Consider the following 24,372-nt stretch of genomic DNA (forward strand, 5'->3'; position numbering starts at 1 on the left):
GAGGTATATATGGACATTCCAGCTGGTTTTTATGAGAATGTTGGTAAGGAAAAAATTTTCGGGCTGAAGATCACTACATGGTCTGAAGCATTCACTTAGGGCATGGTTTGATAGGTTCAAAGGGGCACTTACCCATTTTGGGTACACAGACTCAATTCGACCACACTCTCTTTATAAAAAAGAGGCACTCTTGTCAATATTGATTGTATATGTAGATGATATAGTTGTAAAAGGAAATGATCTGAAGGAGATTGATGCACTCAAGAAGTCACTACAGCAAGAGTTTGAGATCAAGGATCTAGGTAAATTGAAATACTTTCTGGGGATTGAGGTTGCAAAATCCAAGTATGGGATTTTCATCTCGCATAGGAATACTATGTTGGACTTACTTTAGGAGATTGGGAAGCTAGGATTGAAATGTGATAAAGTCCAACTAATCTAATGAAGGATTGAAATATGATAACCAAATAGAGACAAAAGTTAACAATTAATTCTTTCACCCTCACTAACAAGTAACCATGCAACAATTACCACATAAAATGACAACTGAAGAAAATGATTAACCAACCTTGATTGAGAAGCCTGCTACAAAGTGGCAGCACTTGCATAAATGGTCCCAATTTCTGCCTCTCTGCCAACAATTCTGCTAAATATCTAGCATTGCTGTATAGGGTGCAAAAAAGAAAATAAACCCACCAAAATTAGAAGCAAAAACCATCAATAAAGTACACAATATTTTGTTACCATCTCTTTCAAATAAAAACTCTGTGGATCTGTGTTTGGAAACAATTTCCAATTATAGAAGCACATCATAAATCTGGAATTTTAACAAAGGGAAACAGATCTAGAGCTGCTATAAGACATTAACATGTAATATATATATATATAGCTAAGAAGAGAAATGAGCAGAAATAAAGCAGGCTGCCATATATATATATATATATATATATATATATATATATATATATATATGTAGCTAAGAAGAGAAATGAGCAGAAATAAAGCAGGCTGCCATTACTTTGGATAATGCCATTTTAGTCTTATGTTTTGCCTCAAAATCTATAAACCCATATTCTATAATTCTCCCATTTGATTTGCACCATCTCAGCTTTGGAACTCTTAAATCTAACTTTGAAACTTTAAGATACGATGTGTTTATTTTCATGGCAACATAAATTCTGGTACATGATGATGCTAATGACACATGGCAATGTAATGCAGGAGCAAAAGAGTCAAAATTGGGCTCTTGAGAATTTTAGATTATAGGGATATTTGACATCTCTGCGTCAAGACTAAGAATGAGCTTTGTTTGGTTATAGTCACCAGTTAAGAAATTTAGGAGTGATTAGCTATGTTCTTACCGGGTATGGCAATTTACAAAACAGAGGTACCCATATAATTTTTCACTTATTTGACTAGAACCAACTTTCACCACTCTTTACATAATCATTGGTTAAGTAGTTTAGGAGCAATTATGTTTTCTTATAGTAATGAAAATTCTGTAATTTCGTTCACAGTTCCAACAGGATATGCTTTAACTGCAAAAATGTGGAGAAACGAAGTAATTGAGTCAATTTGAGTTCTTAATGACTAGATCTAACTTTCTCCATTCTTTGCATATTCATTATTTTAAGTAGTTTAGGAGCAATTGAATTTTCTTATAATAGTGGCAATTCGGTAATTTCATTTCAGTTCCAATAGGATTGGTATATATGATTTGTGCAAAAAGGGTTGAGGAATGAATTAATTAATTTAACTTTACAGCTTATGGTAAGAATGGCAAGTAATTCATATGGCCTAGAACAAATGAGTGATTGCAGGTTTTCTTTATTCTTTTCTCACCATCTTCTTCCCTATAATTCTTTAAGAATCCATTACATCCATCAATGTCCTACAAATAATATCGCTAAAGGAGACTGATCCAAGTAGGTTATTTTACTTCTTGGCTGAACACATTCTGAGGAATAACTTTATGCGAGCTTATGTGGGACCAAGCTCTCTAACCCCTAGTACAAGGAGCTGGATCATTATCAGGTTAGCAACTGGGAGAGTGGAGAGCCAAAAAGATACTACCACCTAAAGAAAACTTGTCTCTCAACAAATAATGCTTGCCTTCCTAACTGGCCTCAGACAAATATATGAACCTATTCATGTTCCAATTTTGGGAGGTCATGAATTGCCTACTCAAGAGGTTTATGCACTTGTACAATCAGAGGACAGTAGCTATTTGGCCATGAACTTCCAAATGGAGAACCAGTTGTTCTTGCCACGAGGATTGGGAATAAGAAGGTTGAGATACGTAAGAAGCAAGGGGAAAATTACAGACAAATTATGGTACAACCAATGTGAAAGATGATGCAATAGAGAGGAAACATGCTGGGATCTTGTTGGGAAGCCAAAGAAGTAAACGAATAAGTTGGGGAAGAAGTCTAGTTCAGCTAATACTTTAGGGCAAGAGACTCAGCAGCAGCTTCCTACTCCTACTAATCCCTTTCGAATGAAGGTCACTTTTCGAGAGAAGCTTATGATTGTTGGTGATCTAATTCTCCACATGGGGAAGTTTGCTTGATGAACATTTAGCTGATGTTTTGGATAAATCTCAGCTATGGAAAGGTGTTTTGTCATAGAAAGAAGATGGAGAGTTGTTCATCGATGGAGCACTGTTTTCAGTGACAAAAATCAGTTGGATGAGTTCATTGGAACTTCAGGGGAGGAAATATCAGGTAGTTTTAAAATCTAATCAAAAAGGTTGGTTTGTGGCTGTGACAGAGGTCTGTGGCAACAATAGAAAACATTTGGTCTGTATTCCAGAAGGAAAACAGGGATCGGATTGGAGGTTATTTGCTCAGAAACTTCAAGATTTCCTGTCAATGAAAAATGATAATCAGATTGAAGGAGAAGACTCCAAGAATAATAAAAATAAGTGATAGAAAACGAAGTGGTTGTTGGCAGCGTCAACAAGATTCAAAAGCTGATTCTGGATGGAAACAGAAAAGGATGGGAGAGGAGACTGGTGTTGGAAGCAGGTAGAGATGTTATGGATTGGGGGATCGTTTTGAACATGCTGAAGAAGAAACTTCAAGTGGTTGCAGGAGTGATGGTCTTCCCTTTTGATGATCTCAAGAAGTGTAAGAGAGTGGCCTCTTCAACTTTGGGTACCCCATTTGAACCGAATAGGCCTTGTGATAATAAAGATAAAGAGAGTGGGTCAGGTCTCAAGGATAGTGCCCCGAACTTGGCAGAATGCTGTGGCCCTTTAGCAACTAGTTGGATAATCCCAGCGAGTCTTTGTTTAAAACTATTGGTTACAAAGTTATAAGTTCTGGTTTTTCAAGTTTGACACAAGGAACGACAAGAGATGCTGAAAGATTAAGTGACCGAGAAGGAAATGTAACAAATGAAGAGAGATCGATAGAGAAGGAGATTATAGAAGAGGAAATCAACGATGCCGAAGGATTCGTTTGGAGAAAGGTAAAGGTCTTCCCTAAAAAGAAGACTTTTTCACTTAACGGAGAATTTTAACAAGAAAAAGGATGTTAGGAAGAGAAGGAAGAAGTCCAAGAGGGTTCTGAAGGCAAACTTCATTTTTATAAAAAAGGAGAGAACGAAGTGTTAGAAGAAGGTTCTGATGGTAAGGAAGATGTTATTGAAGATCTGAAAAGTAGAGATATGGAAGAGAGGAAGAGAGGAAGAGAGGAAGAGCAAAGAGTGGCAACGGAAGAAGGAAAAAGTGAAGAGGTGTGATAAGGAATGTGACGGAAGGAGATGGAGGTGCAATTGGAGAAGAAGGGGAGAGCAGTCAAGAAGCTGAGATTATTGGGGTCATAGGGCAGAGGAAATAAGAGAAGAGGAAGAGGTGAAAAAGGAACAGAGGGAGGGAAGGGGATAATGGTTTTGAGGAGAAGGAAGGGTGATTGCTTATCACCTTTGCTTGTATCCTGTTTTCTTCTTGTTTTAATAAAAATTTGTATTTATCTTCAAAACAAAAGTTACTAGATCAAAGGATGATCTCCTGGCTTCCATCATTCCATGCATAAATGATTATAGTATGGTCACACATTACGATAGCTTGAGGGGTCTTCCATTACACCCTCCACTTCCTATGCAATTAATTCAAGGAACCCGCAACCACCTTTGGTTAATAAATTATCTATAATCTTCATAAAGAAAAGTATATGCATATTAAAACATAGAAATCAACATATTCATGAGAAGAAAATGAAGAAAAGAAATTTCAGAAAATATAGGGAATGAGCCACTTTTTGTCCTAGGAAAAGAAGAAAAGAAAGGGTGGAAGGAGAAGAAGAAGACAATAATTATGTATGGTGAAATGAAGAATGTATTGATTGGACAATTTAAGTTCTTTCTTGTTTATTGGTTCAGGTTATGTCTTTTAGGGTTCAAGACAGCATACACCAACAAGTGTATTGATTAAACCCTAACAAATAAGAAAACAATAACAAAGAAACATGTAAATAAACCCACAATATGAATATTTTCATTTAGCAATGTCTATTTTATTATAATAATCCCAAAAAAAATAAAGAATACAAGAGTATATCATAGCACCATATACAAAATAGGTAGGCAATTAAGCAAGGAGACCCTCCACGGGCATCTTGTTGGTTGTTGCCTAGGTGTTTCCTTGACAACTATGCTCTCAAACAGCTTTATTTTGCAAGAAAATACTTTTCTTTTGTACAAAAAAATATGAATAAAAAGGCATGTGCACACTCCACACGTACATACATATTTGTACTTCTTTCTTAAAGGAACTTCACTATTCCAACTACATGGAAGGAAAATTTGGCCCATCCAGAAGTCCAAACCATGCATCAAATAAGAACTTGCTATAAAATATATTATTACTTTTCCAAATGAGGCTAGTTATTAAAAATTTTTCAATTCTAAATTAAACGATGAAAAAAAGAATAGATACTGTTTTGCCACATGACAAGGACTGTATTGGAGAATTGTCCCATAAAGAGTAGATTGAGAATGTCTTACCTTTAATTGTTTCTAAATTCCAAGAGTCTTTATCAAACCCTTATGACCAACGAGTGTGTCCAAGATTCGAAAAGAAAGGGTGAGCAAAGATGATGTCCAAGTTGGACTTTTAAAAAACACACTATGGTCTAGTGAATTTATCTTTCTTGGAAATGGTCATGGAAAGATGGAGAAAATGGATTAATAGTTGTTTGTATTCATGTCAATAGCAATCTTTATAAGTGTGTTTTAGAGTTATTGAACATGACTGGTGTAAGGTAAAGCCATAGAGAGAGAGAGGATAGATTGATGATTCACCTGACCCCACAATACTTAATTATAAAAATGACAAAATGGCATAACTACCTTTTTACAATTGAATCAGATCTATATCTCATATAAGAAATTCCAATTCTAACCCTTGTAACATATAAAACAATGTCATTACTCAACTATGGTTAATGGATTGACAAAAGATTTCTTCCCAACTAAGAGAGATCCTAGACAAGGTGACCCACTGTACTTTTCAAGTTCACTGTCATTGTTGATGTACTTGGGCCTACCTCTAGGAGGGAATCCAAGAGCCAGCAACTTTTAGAATCCTATCATTTATAGATTTTGTAAGAAGCCTATTACATGGAAAAAGAACTATATCTCCATGGAGCTAGAACAACCTTAGCCAACTTGCCAATTAACTTCCTTTTGGTGTTTAAAATTCCTAGTCTTTTTTTTATTGGAAACGGTAACTTCATTAGATAACTTTCCAGATTAAAGTACAGCTGTCTACCCCTAAGTAGGTGTTGAGCCCCAGTTATCTTTCTTACAAAACTGCCCAGAACATACTCTCCCTCACAGTCCCTTGTTTAGCCAACGTGTCAGCTAAACCATCAGCTGATCTCCTTATCCATTTGAAGCATGCACCGATCTCCCTTGTTGTATCGTGGATTTCCCTTATGGGCTGTCTATAAATCCAGGCTCCCAACTTACCAGATTGCAGCCACTCGATCAACAATTTAGAGTCTCCCTCAATCTCAATTTGGTGTAACCCCTACTGTTTTGCATATCTTACACCTTGAAGCAAGGCCATCACCTCCGCTCTCAATGAGTCCCCCACTCCTATTGGTCCCGAAAACAAAGCCACAATTCTGCCATTTTCATCTCTAAAAACTCCTCCTATACCTGAAGGGCTCGGGTTACTGCTTGAACTCCCATCAAAATTCAATTTCACTCTTTGTTGTGTTGGTGGGGACCACAATTCCTGCACAATAGGTTTCATGGAAGTTAGAAGCCACCACTTCCCAATTCCTGTAAATGTCTTCAGCTGAGAAGTCTTTAAACAAATCCAAAGTTTTCAACCAATGAATAGTCATAATAATTATCCTTTCTACAATTGCCTCCTTGGGCTTCTCCACGCCTTTAAAGATTCTATTATTCCTTTCTTCCCAAATTGACCATAAGATAGCTGCTCTTGTGGCTCTCCACATTAATCTTCCACGCCTCTTTGATTGCCTGAAAAAGCTTGGGTCAAAAAGGCTTGCCACATCTGGGGGAGGTGTCCACCTACAACTAAAGATAGAAGAGAACCAAGTCCAAATAAAGCATACAAATGGACAAGAAATCAATAGGTGTGTGATAGTCTCACCAAATCCCAAGCAGAGGCTACAAACATGGGGTGATAGGCAAACATTTGGCCTTTTTCTTTGCAACAAATCTTAAGTATTGATTTTTTGGATAACCACCTCCCAACAAAAAACCTGAACTTTTGGGGGTAGAGGCCGACACCAAATCTCCTTTGAAGGAAAACTCCTTACAGGGTTTGATGATTGAATGAGGATATCAAAAAAGGAAGAGCAAGTAAACACACCAGAAGGGGAAGGTTTCCAAATTCTACTGTCCACACAAGATTCAAAAAAAAAGATTATGGGAACATGATGATTCAAAAAAAAAAAAACAAAAAACAAGCACCCCATGGATTCTTAATGAACAATTCATTACATTTTTCTTTATCTACTTTCTTACTTCACATAAATGAATAGTCAATATACATAAAGAATGCTAATTCTTTAGAAACCATTGTTAAGTAACAAAAAAAAACGTTCTAAACCTTGTTAAATCAGATTCCCAAACATTCATTGGATTCTGATATTCACTTTCACATCCATGCAGCATTGGCAACCAGTCTGGATGGAACAAGATGAAACCAAAAAAGAGGAACTCATTGTACTCCTTCAGGCCCTTCTCCTGTAGGAAGAAAGAAAATAGAATAGCAAAGTAGCATGTTCCAGCTTTCTTTGAAATAATAGGAAATATCTGATTTATCTACCATCCCACGAAAGAGGCAGTCTGGTTACATCCTTACCATCCATCTCAAGTTTTCATTTCCAGTTTTTCTAATTTAATTTTATTATTTCACTATCATACAAGGAGCTTTTTCCACCATCAGAAATGCTTTCCTATTGTGATATCAGGCCAGCACTTCTGTTCCACCTTACAGGTTCAACAGCAATCACCTCAGAGAGAAAACAGGGAAAAAACATCTTACGAAGGTTGATCTTCATTTTTTTCTACTTGGGGCTTGATTGTCCTAATCTTACCCTTTTTACATCAAGAATTACCTCAACAAACTTATTTGGTTCTCTTTGCCACTATGTTCCTACACCTCAAGTCATCATGACGTTATTCTTCCATATGTTAACCAAACTGTCTACTGTCTAACTTCAGAATCTGACACAATAAACCTTAAAAAGTCCTCTCATGAGCTTAGGATATTAAGAATAAATAAGATCCAGAGTTGAAACAGGTAGAACTTTCTTGGTGATCTATCATGTTTTGTGGCTAGGGCAATCGCCTTTTGTTGTTATCCTGCTGGCTTGCTGTAGATAAGTACACCTTACTTCATCAATTTATCACTTATCTTCATTATACTATAGGCAGTATGAAATTTGAAATGTTATAGACTAATAATTAGACCCTAGTACCTTATGAGCATGCAACTAATTTTTTAAGTAAACTACTAGCAGCACATATTAAAAGATAATGAGGGCCGTCAGTTGCATTGCTAAACTGTTGTGAAAACTATGCGTATGGCAGATTTCCATATAAGAAAATGGTCTTCTAATCAAAAAGGTAAATTAACTTGGGCTTGCCATTGGTGTTTGTTCAGTATGGTTCACAAATAATAGTATTAAGAAGCAAAAAAGCGGCATCCCAGAAATGAAATTCCCTGAATCTCTTGTAAATTTCAAAAATATTAAACTTAGAAAATGTCTAGATAAAATTATCTGCTTTCTTTTAGGGTAAATACATCTTTTACTTCAGAATGTTATAATATTCAACACGTCAAAGAATTAATGTCCATTTACCTCTCCCTAGCAACCAAAGCAGGAAACCAAAACCAACCTGAACTCTTTCATCTTTTACTGATAGAAGCATGTCCTATTCAATTACCATTTAAGGTGTCCGTGCTTCCCACCCCACCCCATAAAAAAAAAATAGTAATTACAAACTCATCTAGACATATAAAAACTTAGCCCTCAACCTTTAAGAGTTACAAGTAACCAAGTAAACAAAGCACGAGGTTATCTATCCGTCTGTCTATTAATTCATGTATAGAAAAGAATGGAACAAATGAGAACGGTGAAAAGGACAAGACCGAAATCCAAACAAAAAACGCATAACCCAGAATCGAGATCATAAAACCCAAATTAAAATCACAAGTATCAAGTCGCAAATCACTTATTTAATAAACAATTTCTCAAAAAAAAAAAAAAACAGATATACACGAATAAACAGATATGGTTAAAAATAATTATAATAAAGGAAATGAACAGACCTTTCTCGATCCAAGGAACCTGAAGAAGGCCTGTGAGGAGATGCATGAACTCCAGGAGAGTACTGGAAGTAACTTCCAGTTGGGACTCTGTCACCCATCACAGACACCAAAAGAGCCTTGGGTGTTTCTACGAAGGAATCAAGGAAGGAATAAACATAAAGAATAAGAGACCCAGATGAGAAGAAATCTAATGTGAAATAGCAGAAGAAAAATGGTCTCAAGTCTCAACTCAACCCCTCTCTTGGACTCCCTGGGGGGTGACACAGAGAGATGGGAGAGAGAGCGCCCCCTAGTAAAAGAGAACTTCCGATCCTTTGCTTCGCTGTATTTATACACCATTGAATGCTCCTCTTCCTCCTCTTTTAAATTGCCGCAATGGGGAATGCATCCGGGTGTTGCACAGAAGAATAAGAACAATCAATGAAGCGAACACCGACCTCGCCTCGCTAGTCGCTTGTCAATTATCGCTTGCTCTGTTCGAATCGGATCCGGTGCGGACCTGCTACATCCAAAAATGATCCGAAATATCATGATAACAAATTTGAGTACAATCGAAAATCCTATTGGATTTTGTTGATGGATAAAAATCCTATTGGATTTAGGAATCTCGTAATCAGATCTGGTTCCCATTGAATTTTTGGTTCCCAAATTTAATCCAAGGTAAATTAAAATTAAACCTCTTCTCTCGATTTTTTGACAAATCCTTAAACCTCGCATGTAATTTGCGAGAAAGACCCCCTCAATTTTCATTTGCCAGAAAAACCCATGAACTTTCATACTGAATAAAAACCCCCTCTCCTTTAAGTGATTCTGGATCTCCTGACCAAGAACTCTACCCACATCTATCCATAAAACAGTATCACCATGCATTGGGAACATCTCTCCATGCATAATACTATGTAAGAGGATGAGATATTCTCTATCCATGGCGGCAATATTATGTGAGTAGACATGGGCAGAGCTCTTGTGGGCAAGAGATCCGAACTCCCTTCAAATAGGGTAATGGAAGAAGTGAATTTATAAAAATACCCACCGGAAAAACAAATGGGTGAGAGGATATATTTTTAAAATGACCAAAATGGGCAAAACAAATCACGTATTGTCTTTCTTGCCCATTTGCTCTTAAACCCTAATCAAAGAGAAACCAACAATCCTAAACCCATCTATTTGGTCATTGTTGTTTTAATCTCCCACATAAAAAAAAAAAAAAAATCATTTCACTTGAGAAAAAAACGACCATCGAAGGCACAGTTTCTAACAACATTTTTTGGCATCATAAAAGTTAAATCAAAGTAATATCATAAGGTTAAAATTTGGGGAAAATTCCTAAACAATATCCTGAACTTTGGGGGTTGTTTCAAGTCGGTCCCCAAACTTCAAAATGTGTTTCTACGGTACCTTGAACTTTCAAATTGTGTCTAATAGGTCCTTACCGTTAGTTGACCATTAATCAACACTATCACGTGATATCATGTGCGCATTAAATAATTTCAAAATAGCAAAATTATCCTTTATGATATTATTTTACCATTTTACCCATTTCGTATGAGTGTTAGAAGATGGAAAGGGGAAGAAGGGTTATGAAATCAAACACCGATCAATTGTTGAAGCTCCTGCTCCCCTTTTCAAGCTCACCCATTCAACGATCAACTGTAATCGGACAATCACTTGTCCGGTTTCATAACCCTTCTTCCCCTTTCCTTCTTTTAACACTCAAACGAAATGGGTAAAATGGTTAGAAAAATATCATAATAGGGTAATTTTGCCATTTTGAAATAATTTATTGCACACCTAATGTCACGTGACAATATTGACTAATGGCCAACTAATAGTAGGGACCTATTAGACATAATTTAAAAGTGCAGGGTACCACGAAGACACATTTTGAAGTTTGGGGACTGACTTAACACAACTCCCAAAGTTCAGGGTATTGTTCAAGAATTTTCCCTAAAATCTATAGATCATATGTCTACCCAAGCAACAAGTTAGACAACTTCAAGTTTCCAAGGTTTAAAAAATGATGTTGACCCAAACGATCAAACCATTCGACCTATAAACAAGTCCTTTTCCTTATTTTTTGATTATGCCCTACATTGCATTTAAGGCTCAGTTTGGAAGGAGTACAAATGCAAATACGTAGAGGGCAAAACCTTATATTTTGCATTATTTTGTATGTATTTGCATGGCACATATTTGCATTTGTACTCTTTCCAAACACAGCCAAGAAAAAAAAACATTGGAAAAGTAAATGAACAAATGAGTTAAACCATTAAACTTGAGTAGCAACTAACTAAGGGTCCATTTGGTTCACAGTTGGAATCGGAATGGCCTATTCCCATAGTCTATTTGGTTCAGACAGGAATGAGAATAGGAATTGGAATCAGCAGGAATGAGACTTCATTCCCAAGGGAGGGGCAGGGAATGGCCATTCCCTTAAGTGGGGGAATACCATACTAGCATGAATGGGAATGGGATTCCAATTCTGCCCAACTAAACAACTAGAATCGGAATAGCCCATTCTGATTCTGATTCTGATTCCAGACCCCTATTCTTGCTAACCAAACATGGCCTAACTTGTTGCATTTAAAATTATGTAAAGACATCTTTTATCTTTTCCATAATCCCATTCAATAGTCAACACTTTACCTTAGGGTTTATCGAGAAAAGACTCTCAAGCAAGGTTCAAAGTATTGGAAACACCAAGTGTATCAGAAAGGTAATTTTAAGATACGTATCGGGATACACATGTGTATCAGAGAAAAACTAAGATACACATAGACACGCTTGGAAACACTATAAATACTTTAACAAATCATAAAAATACATCAACAACACTAAATATAAGACCTCAATGAGGTGTGTATACATTATATTAATATATTTTAATGGTTTTTTGAAGAAATATATTATAGCTAATTATAATTTCATTAAAAATCCTATGCTTAAATATAATTTACAAATTATAATTCTTAAGTTTTAATGTTTTATGGGATGAGAAAAACCCAACTCTCCTATCTAACCATAAAGCATGCATTGGCACAACTTCTACGTGAAAATATAATTAATAATTATTTATTGTTTAAATAATTATTATTTATTATTCATTTCCAAAAATTATAAAAAATAAATAAACAATATATAATACATTCAAAAAATAGTTATTAAAGAAGAGATTCCAATTAGTCTACGGATATGATAGATCATCCATAAAATTATAATATATTCAATTGTTATGATCAAATGATAAAATATAATTAATTATTATTTTTTTTTTTAATTCTAAAAATATAAAAAATATAAAAATATTAAAGAAGAAATTTCAATTGCTCTATGGATATGATAGATAAATCCATAGATCTAAAACATATTTAGTCTTTATAGGCAAAGAAAAAAACTTACATTTTCAAATTTTCGGTTAATTTATATTTCCCCAAATATCTTCGTGAAATTTCCATAAATCTACTGATAGCACAAAAAAATTGTGATTTTGAATATAAGAAATGTAGATCAACATAAATTTAAAAAATCAAGAAAAAAAGAAATCACAAGATATTATAAAAGATTAAAAAAATTACCTACTTTTGCCATATTTTATCAAAATTTGAAAAATCTTTAAAAAAAATTATCGATTCACACTTGTTTCTTGCAAGATTTTGCAAATCTAGCACTCTAGAAATGAAGTTTGGAGTTTTAGAGTCATTTAGAGGGGTGAAAGAATGCTTATTTCGAGGAAAAGAAGCTTGCTTTCCCCCTTTATTTTTTTTTTAGTTTTTGGTTGTATCTTTTTCGTTGATACGCTATCGATACGCCCCGATACACCCCCAATATGCATGAAAAAAGACAAAACGTCCGATTTCTACGTGTATCCTGTATCGGTTTTTAAAAGATACGATACAATATGCCTCATATTAGGCGTATCGTATCAAAATTTTAAACCTTGCTCTCAAGTATTGATAGCCACCTAGATCTTCCAACAATGGCTATCTACTCCCTCAATCCTTTATCTCTTGCATTAGCAACGGGCTGACAGCCATTACAAATGGCAACCATCACAACATCACTATCTGCAACACCCTCTATCTCGGATTATGTCAACAACTACCACTTGTAGTAGTGGCCCTAGGCTTACAACAACAAGTCAACAACCATTACTACAACTCCTTCTATCTCTTCCACCAGCAACCCTAGGACCCTAGGCTTGTAACAACAACCATCATTGCAACTCTTCTATCTCTTTCATCAGTGACCACCTCTTATAGCAATGATTGAATTCAACCCCCAAGGATAGAAGCCTTTGCATGGCTAGTGGAACGTGACGATATTCTCACTTCTGACCACCTAAAGTCTAGGGGATTACAGTTGGCAAGTTGTTGTTGCTTATGTAAATATGAAGAAGAAACAATCCTTCACTTGTTCTTCTCATGTAGTGTAGCAAACTTCATTTGGAAGTTTGGGATGAGTGTCTTCCAACCATTGCTTTGAGCAAAGATCTTCTCCAAATGGCCAAAACTTAAAGGAAGCAAGAAAGCTAAAATTTTGTAGGATTGTGTTTCACTTGTAGTAAGGATGTTCACAAACAATGCCAAACTGACCAACCCGGCCCGACCCAACCCGATTTGACCAGTTTTTCTTCACCACCAGTCAATTTCGGGTTGTAAAGACGGGTAAACCGATAATTCGGTTCAGTTTCGGTTTTCACACATGAAAACCGAACTGAACCAAGTTATCTAACTAGGTTTTCTCTATCCTACTTCTTTCTAGTTACTTATTTTTAGCATTAAAATTTTCTTCTAACTTAGTTATATTCTTTCTAGTATTTAGGATTGGCATTAATGGCAAGCATTGCAAGGCAAGCAAAATCCCTAGTCCCTAGTCCCTACACACCTTTAGAAAGATTGGCTTCTTGAATTTTTTGAAAGATTAAAAGAGAGGTTTCCTACTCTCTAAGGACCTTTACACCAAACAAGCAAATAGGAGTCATTTCTTTCTTAGACTAGAGGTTCTCTACTCTCTTAGCATTGCAAGTTCTAGTCTTCTTCCAAATTTCATTCTTCTTTGACTCTTTCTTTCCTGGTCTGCCTCAAGGCTCAAGCACTCTCAAGATTTTCAAATTTCAACATCACTCATTCACTTGGCTCTCCCATCTTCTCAAATCTCAACTCTCAAGTTTCAACTTCTCAAGACTCAAGCATCACATTCACAGGTTAGTATTTTTTATTTAATATTTTTAAAATTTAATGCATGTTAAAAGTTGATATATTTTATTTGTGTTTTGTTTAAGCTTTTTTTAAAAAAAATCCAGGTATTTATGATATATTTGCACAAAAAACTTCAGTTTTGTATGAAAAACCTAATCTATTTAAATATATATTTTGGTTTTACTTTAAATATATATTATATTTAAAATTGTTAACTATAGATATTTCGGTTTTGCATAAAAACCGAAATATCTGAAAAATATCTGTTAAATATAGATATTTCAGTTTTAAATAATAAATATATATCTAAAAATATATCAGACATATATTTCCGAAATATATATTTCCAGAAAATATATATTCCGATATATTTGTATATATATGGCTGAAAATGGAAATGATGTTCATTAACTTCAGTATGGTGCATTGGTAGGTTTGTTTAGTAGCCAAACTGACCCAAACTGACCAAGTTGGTTTTGCTTAATAGAGGGTCGGTTTCGGTTTACTCTTTAGGTAACCCAACCAGGTTGGGTCGGTTGAAAAAAAACTAGTAAACTGACCCAACCCGACCTATGAACAGTCCTAACTTGTGGTATGTTGATCTATTTGGAAAGAGAGAACATAAGGGTTTTTTAGGACAAATCAAAAAGTATTGAATATTTGGTAGTAGCAATGGGCAACCTGATTTAAACCGGGCTCTTAAACTTCCAGACTTTGACCAAGTAACCAAATCTGATCTATTGGAGAGATTTGGAGCACCCTTGATTTACAACCTTGTAATAATGATTCATTTTCAGTTTGATTTCTAGTGTGTATCTAGTCTGTCAACTTAACAACCTCTAGATTTGGGATGTATTTTCTTTTTTAGTTTAATAAAATTTCTTTTTTATCCTTCAAAAAAATAGGCACTCTTGGCTCTTGAAAATGTAATTGGAACAAAGTGTATATTCCTCTATATCTATTTTCTTTGAAACTAGATTAAATGTATAATATGGTTCAATCAAACACTTTGTAAAGTGTTAATCGTTTAAATCATATTACAATTTACATTTTACAAATATATTGTGAAATGAAAATGAATATTTGCAAATATAATTACTTAATTAATGTGATAAATACAGATCTGTATGCCAAATATTAATGCTATACACATGTTCTATTTTTGCATATTTTGTGTTGTATATATATATATTTAATATTTCATATATTTTTTAAATTTGATGATATATTTCATTATTTATAAATATTTTACATTATTTTTATTATATTTATGCTGCCATGAGTTGAACCGTTAAACCCTAGAGATTGAACCATTGATTCAAAAGCCAAAGGTCAAAACAATTTTGTTTCTAGTTCAATAGAAGTAATATGAATATGATGTTTATGGACTAACAATATCAACAACATGAAGTTGATATGGAGCATGATGTTGTCATGTGATTTGGGTTAAAAATGGGCATGGATCAAGATAATGCTTATCAATTAAAGATAGAGTCTTGTTCCAAATTTGAATTGAATCAACTTCTAATTAGATTAGGAGAGTGCTCTATATAAGGGACTAAGGGGAGGGGCGTGGCAAAGACACCAATTCTCTCAATTCCCTTCTCCCTTGCCTCTTAGAAACCCTAATTTGATGCAACTGTGATAGGAACTGATTTTCATTAGTTATCTATTGTGTTTTTGCAAGAAAAAAACATAAGAGGATATCAAGCTCACATACCTACATCAATCCAAGCAAGTTGGGAACTAGTTTTTGCTGAAACGTACACATTGTGCCATCTTTGGCTGGAAGCTGATTTTGGGACTGATATTGGGCATGAACTACTACTCTGGGAGCTGCATATTGTGGAATCCATATCAGGTATAATTAGTTTTTAATTTGGTTTCAAATCTAGTTCGATTCAATGCAAGATCGATCTCAAAATTTCAAATTTCAAATTTAGCAGGAAATCGGTTCCCAGGTGGCGTTAGAATTTTTTTATAAAAAAAAAATTAGCCAGCCACTAAACTTGGTTTGACCATGTTTAATTTGATTTCTAATCCTTCCAACAGTGGTATCAAAGCACTAGGTTTGGTTATTGGACAAAACCAAATCATATTTGAAAGAAATATTAAATCAACACGAACTAGTCTAACCGATTTGACATAGTCAGCATATTATTTGAGAATTCGATTTTCAGTTTGAGGCCAAGGATCTGAAATTTAACTTTTATATTTTCTAATATTATTTTGAAGGATTCTATGGTGAATTCTTGGGATGAAAGTGTGATGGAGATCGAATTCTTTATTGGTTGTTAGTTATAATGCACACAATGTGATATTGATATTATTGGTATGTAATTAATTAATTTATTAATTTCCAGACAAGATGTATTCAGGTTTTTCCTAATGTAAGCATTAGAAATTAGGGTTTTCTAAGTTTGTTATGATATTCCTATCTCATTGCACTTATATTAATCATGAGAGAATGTGTATATCAGTCCCTAGGTCAGATTCAAGTCATATCATAGTGGCTTCCACTAACTTTCATAAAATCAGATTCAAATGGGCCCTTAATGGGTTAGGGTTCTCGCAAGGTTCCTCTTAGGGAGGAAGTAATTTAGGGGGACCATTGGAAAAATGAGATCATGCAATGATTTATGGGCATCATGGCAATGATGTGCATTCAGCCAGATGTTCGCAGTGAGCCACATAAGTCAATACATGGGCCAAACATTTATGGCCCATGAATGAATCACATCCATTCAGCACATCACATACACAATTGATCCAAATCAATTTAAACTTGTAAAACCCATATTCATTTAGATTAAAACATGATCATCCCATCAATAAACCAAGTTAACTAATAATTTTATCTTAGTATATGGGCTAAACTACAAAAAGCAATTCGGTTCATATAGTAGTCCATGTTGAAATGGGCTAGTCTTGCTTTAATCTCACATAAAAGGGGTTTTCAAGTATGGGCCAAATTGGTCCATGCAATGGACCATCAAACCCCTCGCCTAAAACCAATTTTGAATCACTTAAACCGTAACCCAAGGGGTTGTGATCAGACCCCAAAGAACCATAGGTTCAGCTTGACAAGATTGGACAAAAAATATGTCAAATCGGCCTAAGGTTTTGTGTCCAAAACATGCATCAATTCTCATAAGTAATGATATGAAATTCTCAGTTATGATTCACAATCATATCATCAAATACACAACAAATAAAGGGTTAGGGCTGATAGTATGATGGCTTGTATCCAATCCGGACAAAAATTGCATCCCTACGAAACTGCAATCTGCAGATTGATCTTCATCTGCAAGCTTTGTCTTCTCCGCAAGCTCTAATGATTTCTCCGATTTAAAAAAATAGAAAAATCCTAATTTATATTGATTACATAAAAAACCTAATACATTCTTTCTAGTAAAAAAAAATAATTAATTACAGACCACATAATCAAAACAATGAATTCAATGTACACAAAACTTGCCGCAAACAAGATTTCGATCTCCATCACACTTTTATCCCAAGATTTCAAGAATCCATAATAGAACAATTCTGTAATATATCAGAATATATTCACCAAAATTTCAGATCATTCGCCCATTCTGAAAACCGATTTCTTAGAGTTTTCTGCTAACTACTCAAATCAGCTAGACTAGTTCTTGTCGATTTGAGTTTTGGTTCAAATCTGATTTGGTTCGGTCTTGGGGCTAAACCTAGTGCTCTGATACCACTGAAGGAAGGATTAGGATCCATCATATGGATGGCCGAACCATGTTAGATGGCTGAGTGGAATTTCAAAAATTTCCTAATCCTTTTGGGAATCGAATTCCCTATGTTTTGAAAAACTGCATTTTTTAGGATTGGTCTTGCACTGAACTAGACCAGATTTGAAACCAAATAAAGAGGGAGATGTATACCTAATATGGATGCCATTAACATAGATCCCAATGTGGAAGTTCACGCCCAAATCAGTCCTAAAACCAACCACCACTGAAGATGGCGCACTGTATTCCTGAAGCTGGTTCAACAACACAAATTTCAGCAAAACTGTAACCCAATAGCTTGGATCGAACTGGGGAGGTGAGTATGAAATTCCTCTGAATTTTTCTTGCAAAAACCAGAAGAAAATTGATCTCTATCAATCCCAAAATAGTTGTGGTCGAACTAGGGTTTCTTGGGAGACAAAAAGAAGAAAAGAGAACAAAATAAAGATAAGTTCTAGTCTAATTCGCCCTCTTCTTCTTTTATCTCTTTATGAAACACTTCTCCCAATCAAATCAGTCAAATTATGAGGTTATCCAAATCTAATTTGTATCTGAACTCTATTAAGAGATAACCTTATCCTTTTAAGAGGATGAGTGCTCCATACTTAATTCCAAACCCAAATTCGCCCCATGTCTCATGACAACTTAAGCTGTCATGTAACAACTTAATTAATCATATTAATTATGGGCCTTAGGCCCATCAACTATAAGGCTCACGACCCAAGGGTGTTCCATGCCCAACTTAGGCTTGATTTATATGGCACAGTACCCCACAATGACCTCACACAAGTCCACATGAGTCCAACCCAATCTCTGTAAAAAAGTTTGGCCGAAATCATTGCTAAACGCAATGAACCCCTAAGCACATCACTATGTGCTCAAAATGGGCCCAACATTTACACTTAAATGATCATTGAATTCAGCCATCCTATGAAAACCCAAGGATAATGGACTTAAGTAAGATAAAGCCCATCAGGTAATCAACCCTATAATGGTCTCTTACACTTAACCTCTCGGCCCATAATGATTAAGCACTACCCGACAAGAAAGAACAAGGTGCAGTGACATATTCTGCTCGGATAGATCCCGTGAATGAAAATGCTTTATTTTAATAGTGCCTCCAAAACCCAAGGCACCAGTCCAAACCAGTCCGGGTAAGACTCTGAAGGGAGAGGGAAGGGGTTAGGCACCCCTCTCCTAGGTCTAATAGGTGGGGCCCACATGGTATACCAACAAGCATAAATAAATAATTATCTAATTGATTAAAGCATAATCAGCAAACTAAACTCCCAGGTCCTTCCCCTTTCCATTCCAAGAAATCGAATCCAGTGATCATTCAATGTGATTCACAAAACTGAACTAAACATTTAGATTAAGCAACTCAAGAAAACTTAAGGAAATCAGAACGACATTAAATCCAATCCTAAGCATGCGAGCATTTAATAGAAATCCAATCCCGATTCAAATCCAAATTCAGAGTTTCTCGCTCTATATTTACGCAGAAAAAAATATTTTGAGCACAAGCATTAGTAGTAGCAATATCAGATGAAAAAAATTATAATCAACAAAATGAAATACACGATCAACAATTCATCAAAACTCATGGCAAATAGGATAGAAAAACAAAACACAGGAAACGACCTAATAACAAAGAAATATACCACTAGAGTAGGATTACTAGGGTTGTATGTTGGCCTAAACTCGATGATGGATGAATAGGGGAATCGATTGAACTGACAGATGCGCTTCACTAGTCTTCAGACTTCAAGGAGTTAGATCAGGGGATCAAAAGCAGGTTTAGAGTGAACTTCACTGGTTGGGAAAAGGATGATGCCACATGAACAGGTTGCTTATGTTAGATAGTTATGCTCTTAGCTCCAAACAGATTGATGTACTTATTGACATTTATTGTAAACGAATAAAGTTCATAATTGATTCATGTTATTTTGTTATGTTTTTGTGTAATACCCTTAAATTGGACACTTATGAGACTCGTGTTAGTTTAAAATCTTTACAGCCGTTGGATAGATCTGGGGAGATTTATCCTGCCAAGGTTGACACTAATGTGCCACCAAGTGGGTTGGGGTGGCTTGTCTCGGCTGCTAGGGTGAGACCTGAGGTACATGCAGTGTAGATTTTCTTGAAACTCTGAACTGGACCAAATTCCAGTATTGCCCTGGACCTTGGAGATAGATGGACAAAACTGAAATGTTACAACTGAAATGGCTTTTAATCTACATAGAAATGGCTTTTAACCAATGTTCCATTTTCATTTGTTCATCTCTGAGACTTCCCTCCTATCTCAATGACGGAGATTGCGAAATGTCTATGGAAATGTGGAAAACCACATACAGTGCATGGAGCCAAATGTTTCAACTATATAACCCCACCACCTTTTGTGAAGGATCATATCCACTCATCTTATGAGCTTTCCCTTTGGCCTCTGTCAGTTCATTGCCATTTTAGGTTAAACCTTTCTATCTTGTAAGTGCTTACCCATCATATTCGTGAACGCCAAGGTACCGGGAGAGAGTCTTCCATTTTAGGATAGGCCCCTTCTACATCGGTCTATGATGCCCCTGTCATCTTATGAAACAATCCAACAGATCCAACAACAAATGGATAGCCTAATTTTATGGTGCATCTCCTCATTACTGAAGGACCCATCTTCATGCTAATGATGGAAGGCCTTTAGAGAGTTCATCATATGAATCTCCCTATCACATGCACTTATATTTCACTAGAGGGAACGAATAATTACGCCCTAGTTTTGATTTAGGTAAAACCAAAGTGGCTCCCACTGACTTTCTCAAAGTCCGATTTAAATGGGCCCTAAACGGCTAGGGTTCCGCATGGTTCCTCTTGGGGAGGAAGCTGATGTGGGGCCCCATAAGCAGGGAAATCATCCAATGATCTTATAGACACCATGGCAATGATGTGCATTTAGCCATGGTGTGCGAAAGAGCCACTATCGTATTAACATGGGCCAAGTGCTTATGGCCCATGTACGCAACACATCACACATCCATACATCACATGTAGGAAATAAATTGATCCAATCAGTCTAAACATCTACAAAACCCTATATTAATTAGGTAAAAACAGTATCAGCCCAACAAAGCCCATAACATCATCAAATAACATTATATAGGTATAGTTGAATTAGGGCTGATGTAGTTTTAACATATTAAAACTGGGTTTTACAGAGGTGGGTCGAATTAAAACTTGAAGTGGGTCATCAACCCTCTAGCCAAAATTGAATTTAGGTCAGAAAAAAACCAACCCCATCGAACCAAGAATTCAGTCCAACCATCTTGGACCAAATCTAGTACAAATCGGCCCAAGTTTTGGTGTCCAGTTCAAGATTTAATTCAAGAATAAAGATTTGAAAAATAAATTAAATCAAGATAATCATAATTATCAAGAAAATGAAACGAGAGGGCTGCATTGTGATCATCTTGGACATCCTGCAAACCTACAAAGAAAATTAATCACAGATTGCATAATCGAAATCTGCATTGCAGATTGCAGAACTTCTTTCTGCGAAATCTTCTACTCCTCTGTCGCGCACTCTAGGAATCTCCAGATGAAAATAAAATAGAAAAACCTAATTTTTCTATTATTACATAACATTGAATTCCTATACAATTTGTCTAAAAAAGAATTATTTACAAACCAAATCGAATAGAAAAGAAATAGCAGGGTGCACAAATCTTGGCACGAGAAAGATTCGATCTCCATCACACGTGCAACCCAAGAATTCAAGAAACATGCACAGAACAATTCCATAAATCTAACAAAATAATAAAGATTTGTTTTCCAGATCATTCGCCTATAATCTGGGAACCAATTCCCAGAAAAAAAATGCTAACTGCACAAATCAGGTAGAACAACTTCTGCCCATTTGCGCAGATCCAGATCTGATCTAATTCAGTTCAAGACTTGAACTGGCTCTGATACCACTGAAGGGATGGGAGATCCATCGTATGGATGACCGTACCCTGCAGGAAGGTTGGGCGACATTTCAAAAAATTTCTTTACTCTCATCTGGGAATCGTATTTCCAATTTAGAAAACTGCATTTTCAAGGTTCGTTCCTGTAACCAAACCGGACCAAATTTGAAACCAATATTAGGGAGAGGTATACCTGATATGGAATCCACACAAAAATGCTCCTCCCAGCAAAGGTATTCACGCCCAAAGAGTGTACCAAATCCTCCCTCCATTGAAGATGACACAACTTAGGATGAGGCAAGATCAACAGGTAGTATTTACCAAGAACCTTTGACTCTTTAGCAAAAATTGAATGGGGTAGTGTGCACAGCTTTAGATTTGTTTCTTCTAACGAGAAACAATATCAAGAACAAATCTTGATCAGTTCCAAGAAATGGAGATTGAACTGGGTACGTTGGCAAGAGCAGGGAGAGAAAATTGAAGGTGGAAATAGTCAAACTGTGTTGTGTAATTCTCAGGTCCGCCCTGCTCTTTATATATAACCTTAAAGAGATGATCTCCTAATCTGATTAGGAGTTTCTTGATCCAAATCTTTATTTGGACCTAAACTCTTTAAGTGATAAGGATAATCCCTTATCTTATTTGCAAATCAAGATCAACTATTCCTAATCAAATCAGGAGTTCCCTAATCCAAATCTCTATTTGGATCTGGACTGTTTAACTGGATAAGAATTATCCTCTTATCCTTATCTGCTGATCCGTACCCAGATTCGTTCCTATTTAATTAATCCAATTAACCAGTTCGATATAGGCTTTAGGCCCATTAAGATTTTAGGATCACTTCCTTTTAATGTTGGCTAGCTTGGCTCTCTTTGTATGGCGTGGGACCCTATCATTGATCTACACATCAGCCACATGAGTTCAACCCAACCATTGTTACAAGGCCTGACAGAATCCACTATTGAATACAGTGAACCCCTGAGTCCATCACCATGGGCTTTTAATGGGCCCAACATTTATACTAAATGGTCCTTGGGTCCAACCATCTTATGAAGGCCCAAGGACTGTGGGCAGATGTGAGATTAACCCATCAGGTTTATTATCCCTAAATGGTATTATACTTAATCTCTCAACCCTTAATGATCAAACACTGCCCAACAAGAGAGGACCTTTCCCTCGGTTGCAAGGTTCAGTGTTGCACTCTCTACTCACATGGATCCCGGGAATTAAAACCTTTTGCAAACAATTTGTGAAAACATAATATATAAGTATATCTCTATATAAATACATTTTGCAAAACCAAATTTCAAACACATTTGAAATCCACTGCCGGTAGTTTAGGTTTCCATCAAAGAGAGTGCATTTCCCCGATCATTCACTTTGTCCGACAAAGGGGCCGATCCTGTCACTATGATCACCCACTTAGATGAATTCTCGGATTGTCCCAACATACCTGAGTTTTGACCCCTTCTAAGGATCTCACTGAATGGCATATCAAAGACAACCCAATTCGACACCTAGTGCAGTACCATAATCGAGTTTAGGGGTCAGGTGTAACATTCCAGTTTTGTCCATCTGTCTCCAAGGTCCAAGACAACACTGGAATTTGGTTCAGTTCAGGGTTTCAAGAAAACCCACACTGCATGTACCTTAGGTCTCACCCTGGCAACCGAGACAAGTCACCCCAACCAACTTGGTGGCACATCAGTGTCATCTTTGGCAGGATAAATCTCCCAAGATCTATCCAATGACTGTGAAGATTCTAAACTAACACGAGTCTCATTAGTGTCTAGTTTAAGGGTATTAAATAGAAACACACCACAATAACATGAATCAAATATGTACTTTATTCATTTACAATAAATGTCATAATGTACATCAAGTTGATTGGAGCTAAGGGCATACACTGTTTAACACTTGTTTCCTTTTGGTTTTAAATTTGGTCCAGTTTGTTTCAAGAACGAACCTTGAAAAATGCAGTTTTCTAAATTAGGGAATAGGATTCTCGGAATGGAGAAAGAAAATTTTTGAAATTTCGCCCAACCTCCCTCCAAGGTTCGACACTCCAAATGATGGATCTCCTTTCTCTTCAGCTTCAAATTTTAGAGGTGGTGCAATTGAGCTATTGTTGTGATCGAAAGATCTGCACTATCGATCTCGAGCTGAGATCTGTTGCTGCTATGGTTTGATTCCAATGATGGACGGTCTGATTTCGAATTCAACGATCAAGGGAATTTGATCCAATGGAAGGGAGAAAGAGATGGAAGAGAGAAATGAGAAAGAGAGGTAGGGAGGCAAAGAGATCCGATTGGATTAGTTTCCGCTTCTGGTTTGGTGGTGGGTTCAATAGTGACAGAGGGGGTGGCAACTGGTTCGGTGCTTTAATAGAAGAAAAAAAGTGAAGACTAAAAGAAAGAGAGGAGAGAGAGGGAGAGGGGTCAATGGTGGAGTGCAAGATTGCTCAGTTAGAATCCGCTGCTGCAAAGGAAAGAGGGGGAAGAAGAAGAAGAAGAAGAAGAAGAAGAAGAAGAAGAAGATAGGAAGAAAGAAGGGGAAGAGATCGGACTGAGAGGGGGTGCCGCCGCCGCCGTAACTCTGTTTGTACGCTCAAAAGGGAGAGACGATGGATGGTCAATCCTTCGAGT

At 36.1% G+C, this 24,372-nt stretch overlaps 1 protein-coding gene across 2 annotated transcripts in view; it reads right to left on the reverse strand.

The window, feature by feature from the left end:
* Positions 1–9,256, reverse strand: part of LOC104588969 (KH domain-containing protein At1g09660/At1g09670) — a 41,423-nt gene extending 32,167 nt beyond the window's left edge. Inside the window, exons 1-2 of one of the 2 annotated variants that reach the window (XM_010247119.3) lie at positions 8,819–9,256; positions 569–663 (exon numbers count right to left, since the gene is read on the reverse strand). In XM_010247119.3, coding sequence (XP_010245421.1) covers positions 569–663; positions 8,819–8,916 — 193 coding nt within the window. In that variant the 5' untranslated portion in view covers positions 8,917–9,256. The remainder of the gene's footprint in view (positions 1–568; positions 664–8,818) is intronic. The other variant, XM_010247118.3, reaches the window with a different exon arrangement.
* Between the last annotated feature and the right edge of the window lie 15,116 nt (positions 9,257–24,372).

Source organism: Nelumbo nucifera, chromosome 1 (assembly GCF_055504915.1).
Source record: "Nelumbo nucifera cultivar China Antique chromosome 1, China Antique-T2T, whole genome shotgun sequence".
NCBI lineage: Eukaryota > Viridiplantae > Streptophyta > Magnoliopsida > Proteales > Nelumbonaceae > Nelumbo > Nelumbo nucifera.